Source organism: Eutrigla gurnardus, assembly GCF_963514095.1.
Source record: "Eutrigla gurnardus genome assembly, chromosome: 1".
Taxonomy (NCBI): Eukaryota; Metazoa; Chordata; class Actinopteri; order Perciformes; family Triglidae; genus Eutrigla; species Eutrigla gurnardus.
The window spans coordinates 3,943,211-3,962,306 of NC_139915.1; the positions used below are offsets into that span (position 1 = coordinate 3,943,211).

Here is a 19,096-nt window from a genome sequence, read left to right on the forward strand (position 1 = left end):
CAGCCTCGACCATGGTTTACCACATGGTCAACAATTGTTGCCTTATCTCACGAGGGGCCACCACTCCTGGTTTCCTCTCCTTTGTCCTCCACGCATTCTGTCTGCCCGCCACACAGCAAGCTGTCTTCTGTGGTCCTCTCAATCATGAACAGCACCTAAAACAAGACACCTGGTACATTGACATTGTATTGATTTGGATTTCATTTGATTGTAAATAGTCGGCTAAGACTTTTTATATATTTCACTATAGTCAGGGACACAACTATACAGAGGGGTATGTATGTATATAGTGCGTCTGTAGGGACCAAGGGGCAGAGGAAAAGGGCACACCAGCTAGTGCCCGAGATGTGGATAAATGAAAAATGATGAATATATTAAAATATTTTAAGAAAAAAATATTAAAATAAAAAAATAATCAAATACATTTAAAAAATTAATATCATTGCCTTTGTTTTTTGTCTGTTTTATAATTTAAATAACTTCAAGAAGATCATCATAGTGATACAAAAATCCTGTGACTCCAAATGATAGATCTGCTCTGAATTATGTATAGCCTCTTTAATTCCCATATAAAGTCCCAGCCATCTCACCTCAAACCTGTCTTAATGTTAACCTAGAGCAAAAATAAAAAGTTTAATATGAATGACAATATATAAGACAACCATATGTATTTTACAGGAGAGGACTGCTGACCAGCAACAAACTAATGGCCCTCAGTCGAAGGAAAACACATCACACAGTCACAGTGTCTGCAGCAGTCATTAAATACATGGACATAGTGTGTGTGTGTGTGTGTGTGTGTGTGTGTGTGTGTGTGTGTGTGTGTGTGTGTGTGTGTGTGTGTGTGTGTGTGTGTGTGTGTGTGTGTGTGTGTGTGTGTGTGAGAGAGAGAGCGCGAGAGATAAAGACTCCTGAGGAATGCTCTCAGTGCTGGTATAGTAGCTGCAAACAGGAAATGGATTCCCAGAGACAGGAAGTGACTTCGTGGAGAGAGGAAGCGTTTGCCAGCATCCGCCCTCTGTCTGCTGGATGGGGAAGGAAGGGGAGAGGGTTGTAGTGGAGGCAGTGGGGGGAGGAGGGGAGAATGAAATAGAGTTGTTGAAGGAAAAAGAGAACGAGAGCAGAATATACTGGAAAATATTTATGTAACAACACGACAAAATGACACCGTCCTGGTGACTTAAAACCTCCAAAGCAGACGTCAAGCATGAGAGCAAGGAGGAAACCTAATGATTGTGTTGTTGCCAAAAGTCTATAGGTCTTTACTGTTGTGCTTTCAACACGTTTGGTACAGCCCTTTGTCAGTCTAGTGTTGGACCCCACTAATGCTCTCGGGTCCGTATGGGAGAAAATCTCTGCAGCGAAGGTTTCCTCGAATCCTCCCGAAACCAGAAAAGTAAAAGTAGATCGCTGCCAACTCAGTCTGAAGACAGTCGTCGCTGCATGATCGGAGGTTTTGACATTTGTCGTTCTCCTCGCTCACTTAAAAACTCTCAAGAGACCATCCAGATTGTTTGAGGTGAAAGGTCGGCGGTGTGTGTGTGTGTGTGTGTGTTCCTGTGTGCATGCCTGACTTGGTAAGTAGCTGAGGAAGTTTGTAGAGTTCAGAGCTGGAGCACAACACACACACACACACACACACACTCACCGAGAGAGAGAGACAGAGACAGAGACAGAGAGAGAGAGAGAGAGAGAGAGAGAGAGAGAGAGAGAGAGAGAGAGAGAGAGAGAGAGAGGGATCTTGCATTGCCGCTGTTTTGTCGCCATCATGACTTCTTTGGACGCGTTCCGTCACTCCGTCTCTAAAGAAGAGGAACATTCAAACGCGTTAAAACCAAAGATTATACCTCAAAGCTTGTATTTTACTGTAAACAAGATGAAATGTATTACAAGAAAATGAGGGAGAATGAAGGTAAACAAGCCAGTGAGGGAGAAAGTTTAGTGTGTGTGTGTTCATGTGTGTGTGTGGAGATGGCACCCGATGGACAGATGGCCCTTTGTGACTCCTGACACCTGCCAGATGCTGCTCTGCTCCTCTTCACCTCCTTTCCCTTCTCCTCTCACCTCATCATCTCTTTCCTTTCCTTCTCTCCTCCTCTGCTCCGTTTGTCCCGCCGTTCTTACTTTTAGTTGGTAAAAAAAAACACATTTAGGAGAAACAAACCGGAGAAACTTCACGTGGGGTTTCAAATTCATCACAAAAACAGCTTGGGTTGCTTGAATGTAACCACAAGGTTTGTGCTTCAGATTCCTCAACAGGCCTCTCTCAGCAACTACCACCCATGTGCCACTGGGCAAGGCATCATTAGACAACTTAGAAAGGACACAGTTTGTGAAAGCAACGTCACTGTCCACCAATGCAATGTGAGGCAGTGGACTCCAAGCCAATCCAAGGAAGGCTATTTCCACACTAATGTGAAAACCAACCATACATGCTGAGGTCATGTGATCACAGGCGCTTCAACCTGTTTGAGAATGTAAACTAGCTGATATAGTCAGGGTTTTTATTTCATGTTTACGCTGTAAACAACAAATAATGTCACCAAAACAGCAGAAAGCTGACGTTGCATAAAGCTGTTGGCTGAGATTAAAGTTGTCTGTGACTTTAAATCTGTAAGAATTTAATGCAAAGGTCTTGTTTTACTCTTTGTGTATTTTGTGTCAAAATACATCAAATTCATGTTGACTGGCAGGTCTGATGGGGGGAAATCATTGCATTATATGTTGCTTACTTTGAATAATCAAAGTCAAAGAGCTGAAACCAAAGAAAGGGAAACGTGATTACAAAGCAAGAGATCCAAGGGTCATAAACAGAAAAAAAAACAACAATAAATAAGTTGTCATGCACTTTGACATTCATTTTGAATGTGGACACATAAAAATCAGAAATACCAGAAAAAACAAAGGGCCAAAAAGTAAACTTAAATAAATATTTATGCTTAACTGGGTGTAAACATGGAGCTAGATGTGCAGAAATGTTCTTTTAGGGTGCTTTTTCTTCTTGTCTTATTTTCCTGCAGCAGAAAAATCAGCAACACAGGCAACATGTTGGGTTGCACAACAAAAAGCATGTCACTTTGTTTACTTACATAACATTGCATTGCAACACTCAGATTCCCATGATTGGAGAACATGTTCACTGCAATCGGATGGAAACTTACCTAGAGGGGGTTGACGCAACACGTCAGCAAAATAAACCACGGTTTCAACGCTAGCAAGGTAAGAAGCTCTGCATGTTACGTATCGTTTGCTTTGCTGATCAGCAGCCGGCACGTGATCACTCAAACTTCGAGGAGATTTCCTTTCCTCCCGATTCATGACATCACCGGGGGCTAGAGTCGGAGGAAACGTCTGAAATGGGAGCAGAGGGTGTGCTGCTGGGTGTTGGTTTCCCTGCTGGGTGACACGTGGGTTTTAAAAGAGTCGCAGTGGATTCCAGACTTCACTCACACAGCCTGAGAAAACACCGGCGTCGGCCCGGCCGCCTGTCACTCTCACCTCCTCTCTCCATCCGTCTACGTGGGACAGTCATCAGTGCGGGACAGCTGGCCGGCTCAGTGTTGGATGCATTTCTGTGCATGTGTAGGTATCTGAGTTTATGTGTGTGTGTGATCCTCAGAGGTCAGAGGTCAAGCTGTGGTTAACAGAGCCACGTTGTTCCCCTCCCCACAGGAAGGGAGGGCACTGTCCATATGCTGTCTTCACTCACTCTCACACACACACACACACACACACACACACACACACATATAGATTCACGCGCTCGCACAACGGACAAACACACAAGCTCACACAAACACGTACACACTCTCAGACGCTGTGTGTATACACTCACACACTGGTGTACACACAGATCCACTCATTCTCACACACGTAAACACTCGATACACAAACAGAGTTATCCACCACTAGTCAAACTGTGGAAAACTGCCTTTTACAAGCGGATCCACATTTTATGTTCCTCGTGCATTGGAGGCTGTTTCACTGATAAACATGCGGCGGCAGTAACTCACACAGAGGGGAAGTGCCGCGCAGTGGCAGCCAAAAAGAAGCTAATCCAGATGGATGTGAACAATGTAGGAATTCAAATATTTAAATTGGCTTTGCAAATATCATAACAGAGAACTTTAGTCACCCTGAGGGAAATTCTTGTGCCAGAAATTGTTACAACACACAAAAGAAAACCCAAAAGAGTAAAATATAAAGTGTATAAGAAGTAATACTAACACCAATAATAAAATAACACAACAATAAGATCAATTTAGAAAGATAATAGATAATATGAAAACCCTAGCCCTAACCTAAAGTTGACCAGAGTTCCATACTCGGATCACGTAAACCTGGACTGCTGAGAAACACCTTGTGATGCACTTTAAAGCTCTGAAATCCTGATTTTATTCATTCACTTTCTGGTCAGACTACTACTTCATTTGAAGCAAGATCAGGCCTTAATGTCCGGTCACCTGTCATCACTCGTTTGAAATGTCAAGATGACATGTCAAGATGACATGTGAAGAATGAACAATCAGATCATTATGATCGTTACGTCTGACAACACAAACAGAATGAATAATATGTAAATGCAACGTGAGAAACAACGTGGTGTCACATGTAAACAGCGACCAGTGCCACAGCTGTTTAGGATGGGAGTGTGAAGGTTTGGGACTCTGCTGTAAAACAAGACACTTTCCTCCTCGACCCTCTGTCTTTATTGTGTCTCCCCTCCACTCAAATACAAACAGTCACTTTTCCAACACTCTCTCTTGCTCAGATTACTTCATTCTCACTCTCTCTCTGCCAGCAGGAAGGCAGAGTGCAGGAGGTTAACAGAACACATACCTTGTTATTATACAATATGACAAGATGCTAAAAGGTTTATAAGTCAAAGTGCCAAATATCCAAGATGAATGCATGAATAACATTAATCCAAGAGCACAGATTGCAATCTTCTGCCACTCTGTAAAGCTCTGTCAGGACATCAAATATAGTACAATCTCTTCTTTTTTTTGTTGCATGAATTTAAAAGTAATCTGAAAGTGTAAATCAGTGGACAAATTAAGCATCTCACCATAAACAGCTGCACTAATCCAAGAAGATGTCATGGTCGATGGTTGAAGTGGTCAGAAAGCACAGTGAAGTCAGCAGAGACCCTTTGGAAGAGGTCCATGTGAAAACAGCTCCATCAGAGAAACCACTAACCAGTGTGTCTGGATTGGACTTTTAAATAATATTGCCAAGCCAAATGAAAAAAGAGAAACATGATAGCTCGGCCTCATTGCCATTGCAACACTCAGAGTGGTGTTTTTTTGCCCTGTTGGCTCATTTCAAATAGCACTGTGAAAACCTCTTCATAACTGAATAACCAGGGTTGTTTTATTCCTTAATCTGCACAGGCCTTTTTCATTTTTAAGGAAGACAAATCAAAGAAATGCTCCAAGCAAAATGCACTCTTCTTCTGGCGCCCACAAACAAAAAAACAATGAGCTGTTCTCACACTTCCATCTGGATCATTTCTCAAGCCAATCACAACAGGCAGGTGGTGCAAACACGCTGCAGGAATGTTCAACAAATGTTGAGTGTTTACACGGCCGTCTTGTTGTTGGTTATGTACCGACAGTGTTGTTGTTGTTGTTTGGGGAAGTACATTTGACATCAGCAATAACAATTACTGTGAAATTCATTCACCAGTTACAGTTTTTCTCAGTCGCTTTGGTGCTTTTCTCACATCACTATTAACATTTGCACAGCAGTTCTCAAGACAATTAGTGCAAACTGCAAAACCTAGTGGATGACCTGCAAAAGCACGTCACTTGCTCAAAATGGAGAGTCCATTCCTCAAAAGCAAGTATTCATACAGTAACTTACAGTAAAGTTACACATTGCTGTAGTTATGGGAGTAAGTGAGTACAAGACACTGAATACGTACGTTTCACATTTTTACTGTATATGCTCTTTGCAATTCTACAGCATTGGGTAAAAGAAAAATACACTTCAGTCACTTATTTAGAACAAACATAAGAAACACCCTTTTGGTAGAGCTTCAGTTCACAGTGGTTCTTCCAACATTTGGTTGCACCCTCCGACCAGCCTCAGGGTTTAAAATTGGCACCCGCCACTCGCCAAATGCGGGTAAAAATATGTTTTGGCGAGTAAAATAAATAGGTCACACGCCATTGGCAGGCTGCTGAAATATGCCGACTTTGCTATGTAACTTTAAACATAAATTACAAACAGTGACAGACACAATTCTACAGGCTGCAGATCTACTGATTGCGTTTAGAATTTCAAATTTGTCCCTCGCTGTCCACCGTCATTCAACATTTAAAAATGTATCAAAAGAGAAGAAGAAGAAAGGAGACGAAGAAGAAGACGACGACTACGAATCGAATACGAAGAGGTTTAAACAGAAGAAATTAAAGATGTGGCGACACATTGCGGGTGTAAAACCACCCGAAAAGAGACCTCAGGAGGAGAGCTGTGGAGGAACACAGCCTAAAAGAAAATTTAATGAAAAGTGGCGGTTCTGTTATACTACTACTGTACTGTTATAGTTAAGGTCGTGATTGTGAACAGTTCAGTGGCCGGTAAAAATACATTTTGGCCGGTAAAATTTCAGACCCTACCTGCCATTGGCAGGTGGGTCAAAAATCTAATTTTATACCCTGAGCCTCAGCCATCGTGAGGCCATGATTGACAACATGGTCCACAACTGTAGCCCTTATTTCAGTAGGAATCTGCCTGTATTTGGCCTCTTCTCCCTCTTCCTCTGTTTTGTAGAAATGGTCCACACTATGTCCTGCTCGGTTCATTATGCTTGCCAAGTGAGGGTTCGTGGGATTCATCCCTGAGTGACTGTGAACCAGTGGCTTGTCATTGATTACAACTAATACGTCACACACCTCCTCGTGAGTGAAAACAGAAGTTCACCAGAGAGCAATTGTTCAATTTAGGACACATTTCCAAGAAAAAATGATAAAGAAAGGTATAAAAATTTGATCAACAATTTTGTATGTAATGACTCAAGCAATGAAATGAAGACTATTAGTTTTATTGGGAACGACTATTCAGCATCCATAAGTATAGTTAATTTTGACTGACATGACATAAGCAAATGATAATGTTATAAAACAGCAGATAATTGTATGAAAGCAACTAATACATGTCCAAAAGCATTTGCAATTTGTTCAGAGGAAGGAGACATTGCGACTATGATGTCCACAAATGACTAAATGATGTGGAGGTCGAACTAATAGTTTTCATTCTGATCTGAGAAAAGCACCAAAGCGACTGAGAAAAACTGTAATTAAAGACTTCAAGTTGTGGATATGATTATTCCATGATCACAGGGACAATGGATATCAGGCTTGCAGTTCTTAATTTCAGAATCAAACCATGGTTTATTGCTAAGTAGGCTTCACCTACAAGGAATTTGTCTGCATACATTAAATATAGTAGACATTTTTTTTTAAGTCCAAAAATCAAGAAACATAAATAAATCACCTTTAATTAAGTTTGACCAAACCCCAGATGACAGCAACAATATGTAATAAATGTTTCTCACAAATCATCGACAAGTCTGGAGATAAATTAAGCAGATATTAAATACGAATTTTGAATCTGCTGGTGAGACGCATCACTCTGCACAAGACAAATGGATAAACTCTAGCGCCCCCAGTGGTCTCATCCGTCTGTGAAAAACCACAACCGTTTTCATCGTTAGTGAAATAAATTAAACCTACTTTGTAACATTAATGATTTGTGACACAAAAGGCCAGTCTTTATATGGTGTATTTCATGTACATAACTCAGCATACTTTGCAGAAAATAATAGTTGAACAAAAACTATAATTAGAACTACTATTTTAACTTACTGTCCAGATGGAAGTATTGAAAAACGATGTTATAAAGCCATTTAAACCAACACATTGCCATCAGGCCCGTTCCACAGCATTCGGACTCCAGGACAAACAGGTGAATTTAAAAACACTAGCGATAGTTATTCTCTATTCAGGTGTCCGGTAAGTCAGTGAGCTAGAATGCAAAAAAAAAAAACGGCCCCGATCCTGAAGCAGCTAAATGGAATTCAGCCATCATTGATTTGATTCGCACACTGAACTTCCACTGTATGTTATATTGATATATTGACATTCTAACGTTTCTGTTGATTCTTGCTCCAGAAGTGACGATTGTTAAATTTGGGTTAAGTAGAAATTAGTAGAAATTACTCCAGAAAAGGAAGATGAATGACAAATAGCTACATTATTTGCAAATGTGTACTCCAAATTTCAGCAATAATTATTACCTGAAGCATATCTAAAGTATTATTTGCTGATCATTTCTGTTTCTAGAGTTTTATTCTTGATTTCACATCAAACCCCAAATTGCTTTTGCTCCATGTATGGTCCAGGGTGTGCAGTATAGTAGCTCATTTAGATTTATACATTTTATTCAGTATTAGACTTTTTTTCCCCAAATCAAACCTTCAAGGAAAGGCTAAACAAAACAGTTTTAGAAATGATTAAAAGACCAATACGTTTACAGGATTGTAAATGTACTCATTATCATTGTAACACCTTGATTCTTGGAGGCCCTTACCAGTTTACTGGCGGTTTAAGACTGGGCCAGAGGGCGTTAACGTGCAGAGAGCGCCCTCTGCTGGGAATCACTGCATATGGACACAATATCATTAGCGCCTAAACAATCCAATGGCAGCGACAGTGGGGAAAAACCCACTACCACCCCGAATTACACATCAAGTTAAGAAAATAAATAGAGGAAGTTGAGTTTTTGAGACTGTGAAGATGAGGGTATGCACTAGATGAGAAACCACTTGAGTATTCAGAATATATCAGTTGAACTGACATATAAATGCATTTGCTTTATTAGTAACATTACATAGCGAAAAGGTAAACTAGAGTAATGTTAACTTATATAACTAACTTACTTAGGTTAATAATAAAAGTATGATAGATGTTCATAAAGCACATGTTTCATCACCACATGTGTTCTTTTCACCGAGAAAGAACACAAACATCAAAAAATGTACATTAGTCAAAGGTCTCAACAGACTTTTGAGAACAGTAAAGCACGCCGTTTGAGAATATTTACATAGTTTATACCATGAATTAATTGGTGATTTGTTCCGTGTTTAAAACATTTAACAAATTTGAGGTCAGTTCAACGAGGCGCCTTGTTACAGACCTCCCCGACGGCCTCCTGCAAGTTCTTTACGGACTCCATCACCAGCCGGAAACTTTCATGGAAGCTGCCGTTACCTTCCTTTACCCAGGCCGCCTGCAGGTCTCTGACCCACGTCAAGATCCCATCCAGCTGTTTCTGCACCTCCGCCTGCTCCTCCAGCTCGGCTGCCAGAGCCTGTCTGGCACAGACTTCTGCTTCGTAGGCTCCCTGGAGGTCAGTAAGGGACGACTCCAGCCTCAGCACCTCCTGGAGGAGGACCACAGACATTACGAGGAGTGTAATTAAACATATAATCAATACTGATCAAACACTCAAGGCTGAAGCAACACACACAAATACATAAAATGTTGTAAAGATTATGTAATTTATTATACACACACACACATCAGGTGGTAGACTATCAGTACAGCATCATTAGAGAAAAAGGTAACACCTGCCCACTCCACGCCACAATTCATTCATTGCCAATGTTTCGATCCCACTTGGCTTTTCTTCAGAGCAAAATATTTTTTATACATAATGCAGATCAATCAGCAAACAAGCTCCAAGGCAGACATGGTTAATCCAAGACATCAGCATGCTAAAACATCATATTCATCATCACAAATCAGACAATATCAGATATATAATCACCTATGGTCATATATATATATATATATATATATATATATATATATATATATATATTTTATGTTGTTGAAAATGTTTGTTCTCATACTCGTGATTCAGACCTCTAGGTTTGAGAGTGAACATACAATAACTTTTCATAAAAATGTCGTAAAAAAGTATTTGTTGTCCATCATGATGAATGTTTTGGTTTCATGGCAGCAATTGAGATAGTGATCAAACGGCCATAAACTGTCAACAGGATTCCCCATGATGATGAAAACGTAATCTACAGAGCCTTTCTATAGTTTGGAAGAGATAATGGTTTTCAAAAACGAGCTGCATATAATATGCATTGTTTGTAAGTAACGTGATAAGCCAATGCAACGACTTCAACATAATCAAGAGTGATAATGATGATGATGATACTCCACCTGTATGTGTTGGGGGTAGTTCTTGTGCGATTGGTCCTCGGGCAGGAGGACGTTTGGCGGCACGGAAAAGCAGCGGTCGGCCAGCAGCGCTTCGATCCGCTCCGACAGCTGCTTGAACCTCTGCTCGAGAAACTGCTGCAGCTTCCGGCTGCACTCCGCGGCCCGGGCCCGCAGCAGCTCCTCGGCCTCGGCCGGCTGGCCCTTGCCGAGCTGCCTCACACACACCTTCTCCACCACGGGTAAAATGTCGTACAGGCAGTCCTGGAAGGCGCTGTAGACCCGCAACATGCACGTCTGCGGGGTGAAGCCGAAAAACTGTGTCTCGTACAGTTTTAAAGTCGACGGAGGGAGCTCGTCTTCGCCTTCTCTGAGGGCATCCATCTCCATAGACTCTTCCCGGGTTTCCCGCGCCATGTCGAACTCTTCTTCTTGTGATGGCGGCGGTTGGAAAACAACGAGGTGGCGCTATACCGCCACCAACTGGTGCGGAGTGGTACCGCGTACTACAGGAGTACCATCGCGTGACTCCAAATACCAGCTGCTAATAATAATATAGTCAACTATAATGTTAATGCAGAAGCGTATTGCTGCCACAATAAACTATCATACTTTCTCAATTTAATAAATTAGTTATTCTAAAGCGTGGTTAGCAGGATATGGCGTATATTTGCAGGACGGGCATGTTTATAGGAGGCAGCCCATGGTTTGAGTTCGAAGGAAACTCAGCTCTTTAATGCTGTTTCAAACTGACATAGAGGCTACCAGTTCATTGGGTTTGGTTGATTGATTTGCTTGTGTTTTTATGGTGTTATTTATATATATATATATATTCAGATCACTTTTTTTTTTTTTCAATAGAAACTTTATTTATAGATTCCAACCACAGTCAGAACGATGACCGTATATAATACAAATACAAATAGTATGGCATCAAGACATAGTTAACATAAACAAAACAAAATATAAATTAAATGAGATTCAAAGAAAAATAGGAAAGAAAAAGGCAGGAAATATTACATTTCTCCGAATATTTCTTCAATTATATTAACAGTGTGTATACATTTTTTATTATCAATTCTTTTGATACATTCAAAATAGTTCTTGAAGTCGATTTCAAAAGCAGGAAAGAAAGGTCGACCTTTGGAAAATTTAGAGAATTTAGCGATTAAAATAATCAGATTAATTAAATGTTGCAGATTCCTGTCATTATTATTATAATATAACAGTATATCTTTGGCATTCAGGGTAACTGGTTTGTTGGAATGTGCTGTGATGTAAGCTTCAATTTTCTTCCAAAAAATCTGGGAAAAATTACATTAAAAAAAAGGTGGCTAATTGTTTCATATATATATATAAAAATATAAAAGTCACATCATGACGTGTACCGGCCACGCCCCCTCGCTAGAAGGAAAGGACATGCGCACACGTCACTTCCGCTACAGCGCCTGCTTCTTTTTTGAGGTCCGTCTGTGTTGATTTGATAGCGCCCTTTTCTTCGCGCGTGCAGCCTTTTCTATGTGCATCTCTTCCTCGGGGACCCGTGTGTAAGCTCATCCCGTCCTGTCAGAATAGGTAAGCCGACCACCGGCGCCGTGTGGGCCCCCCGAACCGCGCGGCCGCTTGCACGGGGGGAGCGGCGGTCGAGGCTGGAAGTTTAGCTGGGTTAGCGTGGTGATGTTAGCTAGCTGATGCGTCTACTTTTTGTTGTGGTGTTGCTAACGTTAGCTAGCTGCCGAAGCTAGCCGAAGTGTGATAAATGTAATGTGTCTCTCTTTCTGTGGAGCTAACACGTGACGTGTCCTCTGTTCGTCTCATTTACAGGTGGAAAGCCATAGAAAACAACCACTATGGGGGCTTATCTGTCGCAACCTAACACGAGCAAGACCTCTTCCGATGGCGGCAACGGCAACATGAGCTACGGCTTCTCTGCCATGCAGGGCTGGCGCGTCTCCATGGAGGTGAGGCGGAGAATGAAATGCGCGGATCAGACAACCATGTTGTCGCTTCGTTCAAGCGAGGAGCTCGTTTGAGTTGTAAATGGCGGAATTGAGGAATGTGAGGGTTTCCTCTGTATATTGTGTGTTTGCACGGAGCTGCTTCGTCTCGTTGCAGAGTAAAAGTTCGTCCCACTTCTGAACTAGCTTTCCCGGAGCTTCGGCTCCATTGATGGATTAAAATCCATAATTCATCCTTTGGTACGCTGAGTTATATTGCAATCACTCTCCCACAACACAAGTCTGTCTGATGGCTGCTTTTTGGCTCGTTTGCTCTCGAAAGCAAGTACTTAATGTGGCGGAAAACACTCGGGCTGTTGCTTAACAAAGGCCAGTCAACTAACTAGCAGCCATTAACCAGCTCAGCTCATCAGCAGCGAGAGAACAAACACGATTTTGTTGGTTGTTTAAGTTCACCAATGAGATGATTTTACAGCTCTACCACAAATGTACATTTTTTTGATGAGAAGAGTCATTTTTACTGCCATGATTTATAGAATTTTGTTTACTCTGTATTGTAATGTGTATTTCTGTATTGTCCTGTTTGTTGTGCCACAGGATGCTCACAACTGTATCCCGGAGTTTGACGAGGAGACGGCCATGTTTTCTGTGTATGATGGACATGGAGGTAACGCATACATACTGTAAAAAAATACTGCCTTCTGTTAATATTATTTTGCAGCATACATTGGGGCGGTTACAGCATTTTAACCTCAATGTAACAGTATTTGGGGATTTAGCCAAAAATATATAATCCTAATGTTGACAATGTGCAACACATACTGCACACATCCGCTTCTAAAACATCAGTTTATCCCCAAACAACCTACTATTGTCATTGCAAAGAGCAGATGCAAATGGTGTCTCCATTTTTGACACCAACCTGCTGTTCCCATACAGGTGAAGAGGTGGCTCTGTACTGTTCCAAGTACCTTCCCCGCATCATCAAGGAGCAGAAAACTTACAAAGATGGCAAACTGCAAAAGGTGAGACGCTGTTAAAGCCACGATATGACCTGTCTTAGGCAGATTTGAGAGAGCAGACGTCTTCCCCACCAGAGGCCTGCTTCTCCACTGTGGCATAGTTCAAATTAGGTGGGATCAGAGGCAATGCGTTATGAGAGTGTGGTCCCCAGTTTTCCTCTATTCCACGGTACCGATGCATTTGAAATGCTCCTCTGAAGCAACATTAATCTCACCAATACCCTGTATTACACGTGTTGCTTGAACTTTAATGACGCACCTTTTTTTTCACAATGTTTTCAGGCTCTGGAGGATGCCTTCTTGGCCATCGACAGCAGAATGACCACAGAGGATGTCATTAAGGAGCTGGTTCAGATTGCTGGACGTCCCACCGAGGAGCCACCCGCTCAAAAGGTGGCACAGGAGGACGATTGTGAGTACAACCCTAACAATGCATGTGAGTTGTAATGATCACAAGAAAGCTTACTCGTGTTGAACAGTAACGGCGGACAAATATAAGACATCCTGAAATGTGTTCACATTTAGTAGTTTAAAAAGTGATGTCAAATAAGTCCTAGTTATAATCACAATGTTTCCATGTTCATGCCATTCTTTCAGTGGACACAGAAGAGGCAGCTTTACTCCACGAGGAAGCTACAATGACCATAGAGGAACTGCTGGTGCGCTATGGCCAGAACCTCAATGCTGTCAAGCATGCAGCTGCCAGCAGGTAGTCCAACACACTTTTTACTGTCATTCTTTTGCAAATCATGTATCGCATTAAGAAAGTGATGTAGCGTTACATGGCAGCGTTGTTGCTTGTTTGATATTTCTCACTTAAGACACATTTGTATGTATTTGATGTATATGAAGGGGGAAAGTACAATAACTGAAGTCTTCTTTTGGGGACAGAATCCAAATTCAGTCCACCAGAAACCTCTTTCCTGGCTTTTGTACCTCAGCAAGTGCAGGCTTCTTTGGTTAAGTTAAAAGTTTAAGACTCATATTGTTGGCTCCTCTGTGTTTTGTTCTTAGCGCGGCTGCTAAGAAGGCAGCCATGTCACAAGCAGAGGGCTCGGCAGACAAAGAGGAAGCTGGGAAGGGACAGACGGAGGGGGTAAATGGAGAGGTGGAGGAGAGCAACGGGAAGGTGAAGAAAAGCGAAGGAGCGGCATGCGGATCTAAGCTGCGAGCCTGTCGGAGAACAGGTGCAGGAGAAGGTAGTGGTGCAGGTAAGGACTTGGCATTCACTCTTAAAGTACATTTTTGTCTTCAAAGAGATGGAAAAACATCTCTAGTTAATGTTTTATGTTTCAAACAAATTCAAATATTTGAATTAGTATTGCCCTCCTTGATCCTCTACAGCAGGTGACTGTGGAGAGTCAGGAAGCTCCAATGGAGAAGAAAAGGCTGGTAAGGCAGAGGGAGATGCCGGTCCCTCCTGCTCCTCTTTGTCTCCCAAGGACGCAGGAGATTCCAAGTCCAGGTTTTTTGACGACAGTGAGGAATCTGAGGGAGAAGAGGAGGAGGGCAGCGATGAAGAGGTATGCATAGGATACCAGAATAAACCTTCCGATTTGGCTGTGAAAGGTCACTCCCTCTGATGACATGTACTGTTTTTTTCCCCCATTAGGATGGAAGTGAAGAGGAGGGGGACAGCAGTGAGATGGAAGAAGAGGAGGATACAGAGGAGGGAGAGGAAGACTCTGAAGATGAGGAAGAGGAGGAAATGTGCCTACCTGGAATGGACGGCAAGGAGGAGGTGTGTACAAAAAGTTGCTCGATTGTACGGTTGATTGATGCACTGTTGAAGGATGGATTGCAGTGAAAATGTCTTGTGGTTGGAGCTGAAAAAATAAATGTTTGTATGTTTTTAACCATTTCAGTGTGATATTTAGATTTTGGGTAGACGACATCTTCTCTGGTGCATCAGACTGATGATCACAGATGTTGGTTTTGAATTAAATATGGATAAAATATTCATGGGCAGCAATAGACGGACTAATGTACTCATCAAGAGTGGCCTGGAGTTAATGTACTGATAAATTGCATTCTATATTATCAAAACTTGATTTGTTGTTATGGTCTCGGCTCTCTGAATACATTCCTGATACAAGAAGTGAATATTCATCACCAAAGGGTGAGGACATCTTTCCACTCATGACTTGTTGTTGATCTTATAATGCGACAAAGCCTGGGTTCATTGGTGGAATTATTCATATTGAAACGATTGTGTGCAACCCTTTCTCCGTGATCCAAAGATGAAGTGTAACCAGATTCGTGCTCGTCACTTTTTGAGAGCTGGCCGCGTTAGCAGTAGTTTGTTATGAGCTGTTTTAAAGAGCTCATCTGTAAGTTCCAACCATGAAGCAGATGAAAAGGTTGCGATGTGTCCAACAACCCCATTGCAGCACAAGCCAAGTTTAGTGATTTGTGATGACTTTCTGTAAACGGAAGAAGCTTTGGTGGCTGCCTGAAATACTTTTCTCTGTAGAAAAATGTCTAGAAGCTTTTTAAGAAGCTCATTTTGTTTGTGTTGGTGTGATACAACATGCAGGTGTCACATCTCCCATGCTCATGTCTTCACAGCCTGGCTCAGACAGCGGCACCACAGCTGTCGTGGCTCTGATCCGAGGAAAACAGCTGATTGTGGCCAATGCTGGAGACTCTCGCTGCGTGGTGTCTGAGCGTGGTAGGTGCAAAGCATTTAGTGCTTGTTTACCGTAAAAGAACTGCTGTTGTTCACATTTTGTAAAATCAAAATGTATAGAGTATGTTCTTACTGTAGCTGGTACACAAGGCTCATTTACTGACTATATTAAACATGCTGGTTATAATATTACTTATTGCCATAAAAATGATGAAAAAAAAATTGAGGTTAGATGTAAGGCCTCCGCTCCCGTGTTGCTGTAGGCAAAGCTGTCGACATGTCGTATGACCACAAGCCGGAGGACGAGGTGGAACTCGCCCGCATCAAAAACGCTGGAGGAAAGGTGACCATGGATGGACGCGTCAACGGAGGGCTGAATCTCTCCAGAGCTATTGGTATGTCCGAGTGTGTGTGATGTTTAGACTCGACCTGTTAGCTCTCCGGTTTATTGCAACAAAGTAAACCCAATGTCAAGTCTTAGTCCATCCATTTTGTTCACTAAGTTGGTCACTTCCTGAAATGCAGAATGGGTTTCTGACTTGGGACTCTGTTCTCAGGTGACCACTTCTACAAGAGGAACAAGGTTCTGCCCGCAGAGGAGCAGATGATCTCCGCGAAGCCAGACGTCAAAGTTCTGACCCTTAACGGGGACCACGACTTCATGGTCATTGCCTGTGATGGCATCTGGTGAGTTTGGGTGGTAATTGTCAGTTTATCCCCAGAAATGAATTGTTCATTAGGATCCATTATTAACTGTAGATTTGAATATGAAAGTTTTTGTGAGGGTGTTTTATCCTTTTTTAATTTGTCTCTTGCTTGTTGATGAGCCATGCTCCCATATGTGTTGTGTGCAGGAATGTGTTGAGCAGTCAGGAGGTGGTAGACTTCATCAGTGAGAGGATCAAACCAGACCAGAGCGGCGAAGTCAGACTCCTCTCATCCATTGTGGAAGAGGTGAGAGGACTTAATACTATTAAACAAAGTATTTATCAGTCGATAAGGTTTGATTTCTAACTGTTTATAGTCATTACGGTAAATCATCTTGTTGTCTTAGTTGACTCCAAACATCGACTATGGTCCCACACGCTTGTCATGAATACATATGTTGTTTTATCTTTAAGCTGTTGGACCACTGTTTGGCACCTGACACATCTGGAGACGGGACAGGATGCGACAACATGACCTGCATCATCATCACCCTCCGGCCTCACCCATCCCGTGCTCAACCTGACGATAAGAAGAAGAGGAAGCACCAGGAGGAGGCGGAAGCAGCCGAGAAAGAGGAGAACGGGAACGACAGCAAAAAGGCAAAAAGCGACTAAAGGCAAAGAGAAACTGTGCCAGAGGGGGGGAGCTACCCCCAGATACACCAGAGACACATTCTGTTCAAAATGTAATCCTAATTTCACAAACATCAATTCACTCTAAGACAGAAATTACAATTGCTATACATATTCTTAAAGATCACCGTAACTACGATCGCCAGGATCGTTTATTTTTTTTTTTGGTCAATTCTCACTTTAACAACCCCTCCAGTTTCTTTTTATTCACTCTTGCTGGAAAGAAGCTGGACACGCGTTTACTTCTTAAATTCAGAAGAGTCGGGCTCACAGGCATGCTGAGTAGCACATAATTTTCAAAGTATTTGTAATTAGATGGAAGATGCAGAATCAACCTGTGTTAATAAGATATTCTCCACATGGCCGTTTCACAGTTATGTTTTAGTGGAAGTTTGAGGATAGCTCTCGTAGTGACCGTTCACATGTTACACTGTGACACGTGCATTTTCATTGCAGTTTTGCAACATGAAACAACACAATGCTCTGTGTGTTGTGTCCAAAAGAAAGGCATTCATTGTATCTCAAAGTGCCATGAAAAAACACAAATTATTTTTTATAGGCAGCACACATCCTCAAATATACTGAACCGAGAGAAGGGACCCGAAATGGCTACAGATAGATTTGCATTGTATAAAGGTAGATGAAGTGAATGAGTCGATAAAGGCCAAATTGAAGATTCAAGATGCAGCGAGAGTGAGCATGTTAGTCCAGTGTGGCACTGTATGTCCCTGTTTCAGGGAGCAGGAGGGACTGAAAGATTTAGGGTACTCGTCCAGTTGCTCTATTGCCATTTTATACCCCCCCCCCCCACAAAACAACCCCGTCACCAACAATATCACCATCACCTTGCCTTCTTTGCATTCCTGCTTTTGCGTCTTGATCAAAATTGGTATAATTTCCAGACAAAGAGAAGATGCCACGATTTTGTGAGCTAGTGTATTTTTCATCTGTAAGATCTAACAGCGGGGCAGAGACAAGAGGCCTTGTTGCCTTTCATGTCTGCTGTGTGTCCGAGCCGAGGCCGGCGTTGATTTAAGGACTGCTCATGTCCAGGACCATCCTCCAAGCCGTTGACTCTCCCTGTCTGTCTCTATTGTAAGACCTTTTAAGAGCATCTCCAGAACATGTTTTAAGTAAAAAGCATTTCCACTCAAATGTTTTTTTTTTTCTTCGATTGATCAGTTATTAAGTTACTTAAAAGAATATTTTTTGTGACATTTTTTTAAGACGCTGGATTGTGGAGAGGAGGCACGGGGTTCATTTTTTGAGTGGAAATATAATTTGAACTTCAGAGCACCAAGACATTGTAGCCGTTAAGAATAATTTTGTCTTCATTTGCAGGAGCCTCATTTAAACCATATTGTGACTGTCAGTTGGTTTCTAGTGTACTATCTTGTCAACATGCCCTTTTTTCTGTACATAGTTTTTTCAATACTTGTAATTGAAGAAAAAGGAGAGAAAAAAGCTTTTTCTTTGTAATTGTGAGTCAATGTGACATTTTTGGTGCATACTCTTTTGACACCAGTATGTAAGTACATACAAATACATTTTTTTAAAAAATGAGACAACCGTACTCCTGTTTTATTTCAAACAGCCGGTGCTGCATCAGCGTTTAAGTGATTATTTTATTGTTAATTTAAAGGGGGGGGGGGGGGGCGTGACGGTAGCTAAAAAAGAGACGCAGTCAACAAACACGCATCACACACACTGCACAATCAACAACATTCAACACATGAAGGATAATTCAACATTCAAAAAAAATCCAAATTCAACACAAAAGTACATTTGGATTTTGTGATACAAAATCTTAGTTTATGTAAAAGTTGTAAAAAAAAAAAAAAAAAAAAAAATTAAGCAGGGATACATTTTGGAAATTCCAAATCAGAGTAAACAACTACAGATAACATTA

General features: G+C 41.7%; 2 protein-coding genes across 6 annotated transcripts; one reads left to right on the top strand and one right to left on the bottom strand.

Moving 5' to 3' along the window:
* Positions 1–6,894: 6,894 nt before the first annotated feature.
* mis12 (MIS12 kinetochore complex component) lies at positions 6,895–10,654 on the bottom strand. Of its 2 annotated transcripts, XR_014597207.1 has the most exons (3): positions 10,242–10,654; positions 7,872–9,447; positions 6,896–7,804 (listed from the first exon to the last, which is right to left on the bottom strand). XR_014597207.1 is itself a non-coding variant. In XM_084010288.1 (2 exons), the coding sequence occupies exons 1-2, from the start codon at positions 10,626–10,628 to the stop codon at positions 9,178–9,180; spliced, it is 657 nt and encodes a 218-aa protein (XP_083866414.1). In that variant the 5' UTR covers positions 10,629–10,654; the 3' UTR covers positions 6,895–9,177. The 2 variants fall into 2 exon arrangements, 1 of the variants encoding a protein (XP_083866414.1); XM_084010288.1 differs by having other exon boundaries at positions 6,895–9,447.
* A 1,018-nt stretch (positions 10,655–11,672) lies between these two features.
* ppm1g (protein phosphatase, Mg2+/Mn2+ dependent, 1G) lies at positions 11,673–18,750 on the top strand. Of its 4 annotated transcripts, none has more exons than XM_084022431.1 (14): positions 11,673–11,813; positions 12,063–12,199; positions 12,794–12,863; positions 13,136–13,221; positions 13,501–13,654; positions 13,816–13,930; positions 14,233–14,429; positions 14,563–14,741; positions 14,831–14,959; positions 15,787–15,889; positions 16,111–16,242; positions 16,405–16,534; positions 16,702–16,801; positions 16,969–18,750. In XM_084022431.1, exons 2-14 carry the CDS (start codon positions 12,089–12,091, stop codon positions 17,167–17,169), a joined length of 1,707 nt encoding a protein of 568 aa, XP_083878557.1. In that variant the 5' UTR covers positions 11,673–11,813; positions 12,063–12,088; the 3' UTR covers positions 17,170–18,750. The 4 variants fall into 4 exon arrangements, with proteins under 4 accessions (XP_083878557.1, XP_083878558.1, XP_083878559.1 ...); XM_084022432.1 differs by having other exon boundaries at positions 13,816–13,927; XM_084022433.1 differs by having other exon boundaries at positions 13,501–13,630.
* The last annotated feature ends 346 nt before the right edge of the window (positions 18,751–19,096 follow it).

Bases quoted from the DNA above. Each gene is read 5' to 3' on its own strand.
- ppm1g (XM_084022431.1), top strand. From the start codon at position 12,089: ATGGGGGCTTATCTGTCGCAACCTAACACGAGCAAGACCTCTTCCGAT. The intron at 12,200-12,793 runs GTGAGGCGGAGA...GTTGTGCCACAG, and splicing joins GCTGGCGCGTCTCCATGGAG to GATGCTCACAACTGTATCCC. The intron at 13,222-13,500 runs GTGAGACGCTGT...CAATGTTTTCAG, and splicing joins AAGATGGCAAACTGCAAAAG to GCTCTGGAGGATGCCTTCTT.
- mis12 (XM_084010288.1), bottom strand. From the start codon at position 10,628: ATGGAGATGGATGCCCTCAGAGAAGGCGAAGACGAGCTCCCTCCGTCG. The intron at 9,448-10,241 runs GTGGAGTATCAT...GTCCTCCTCCAG, and splicing joins ACTACCCCCAACACATACAG to GAGGTGCTGAGGCTGGAGTC.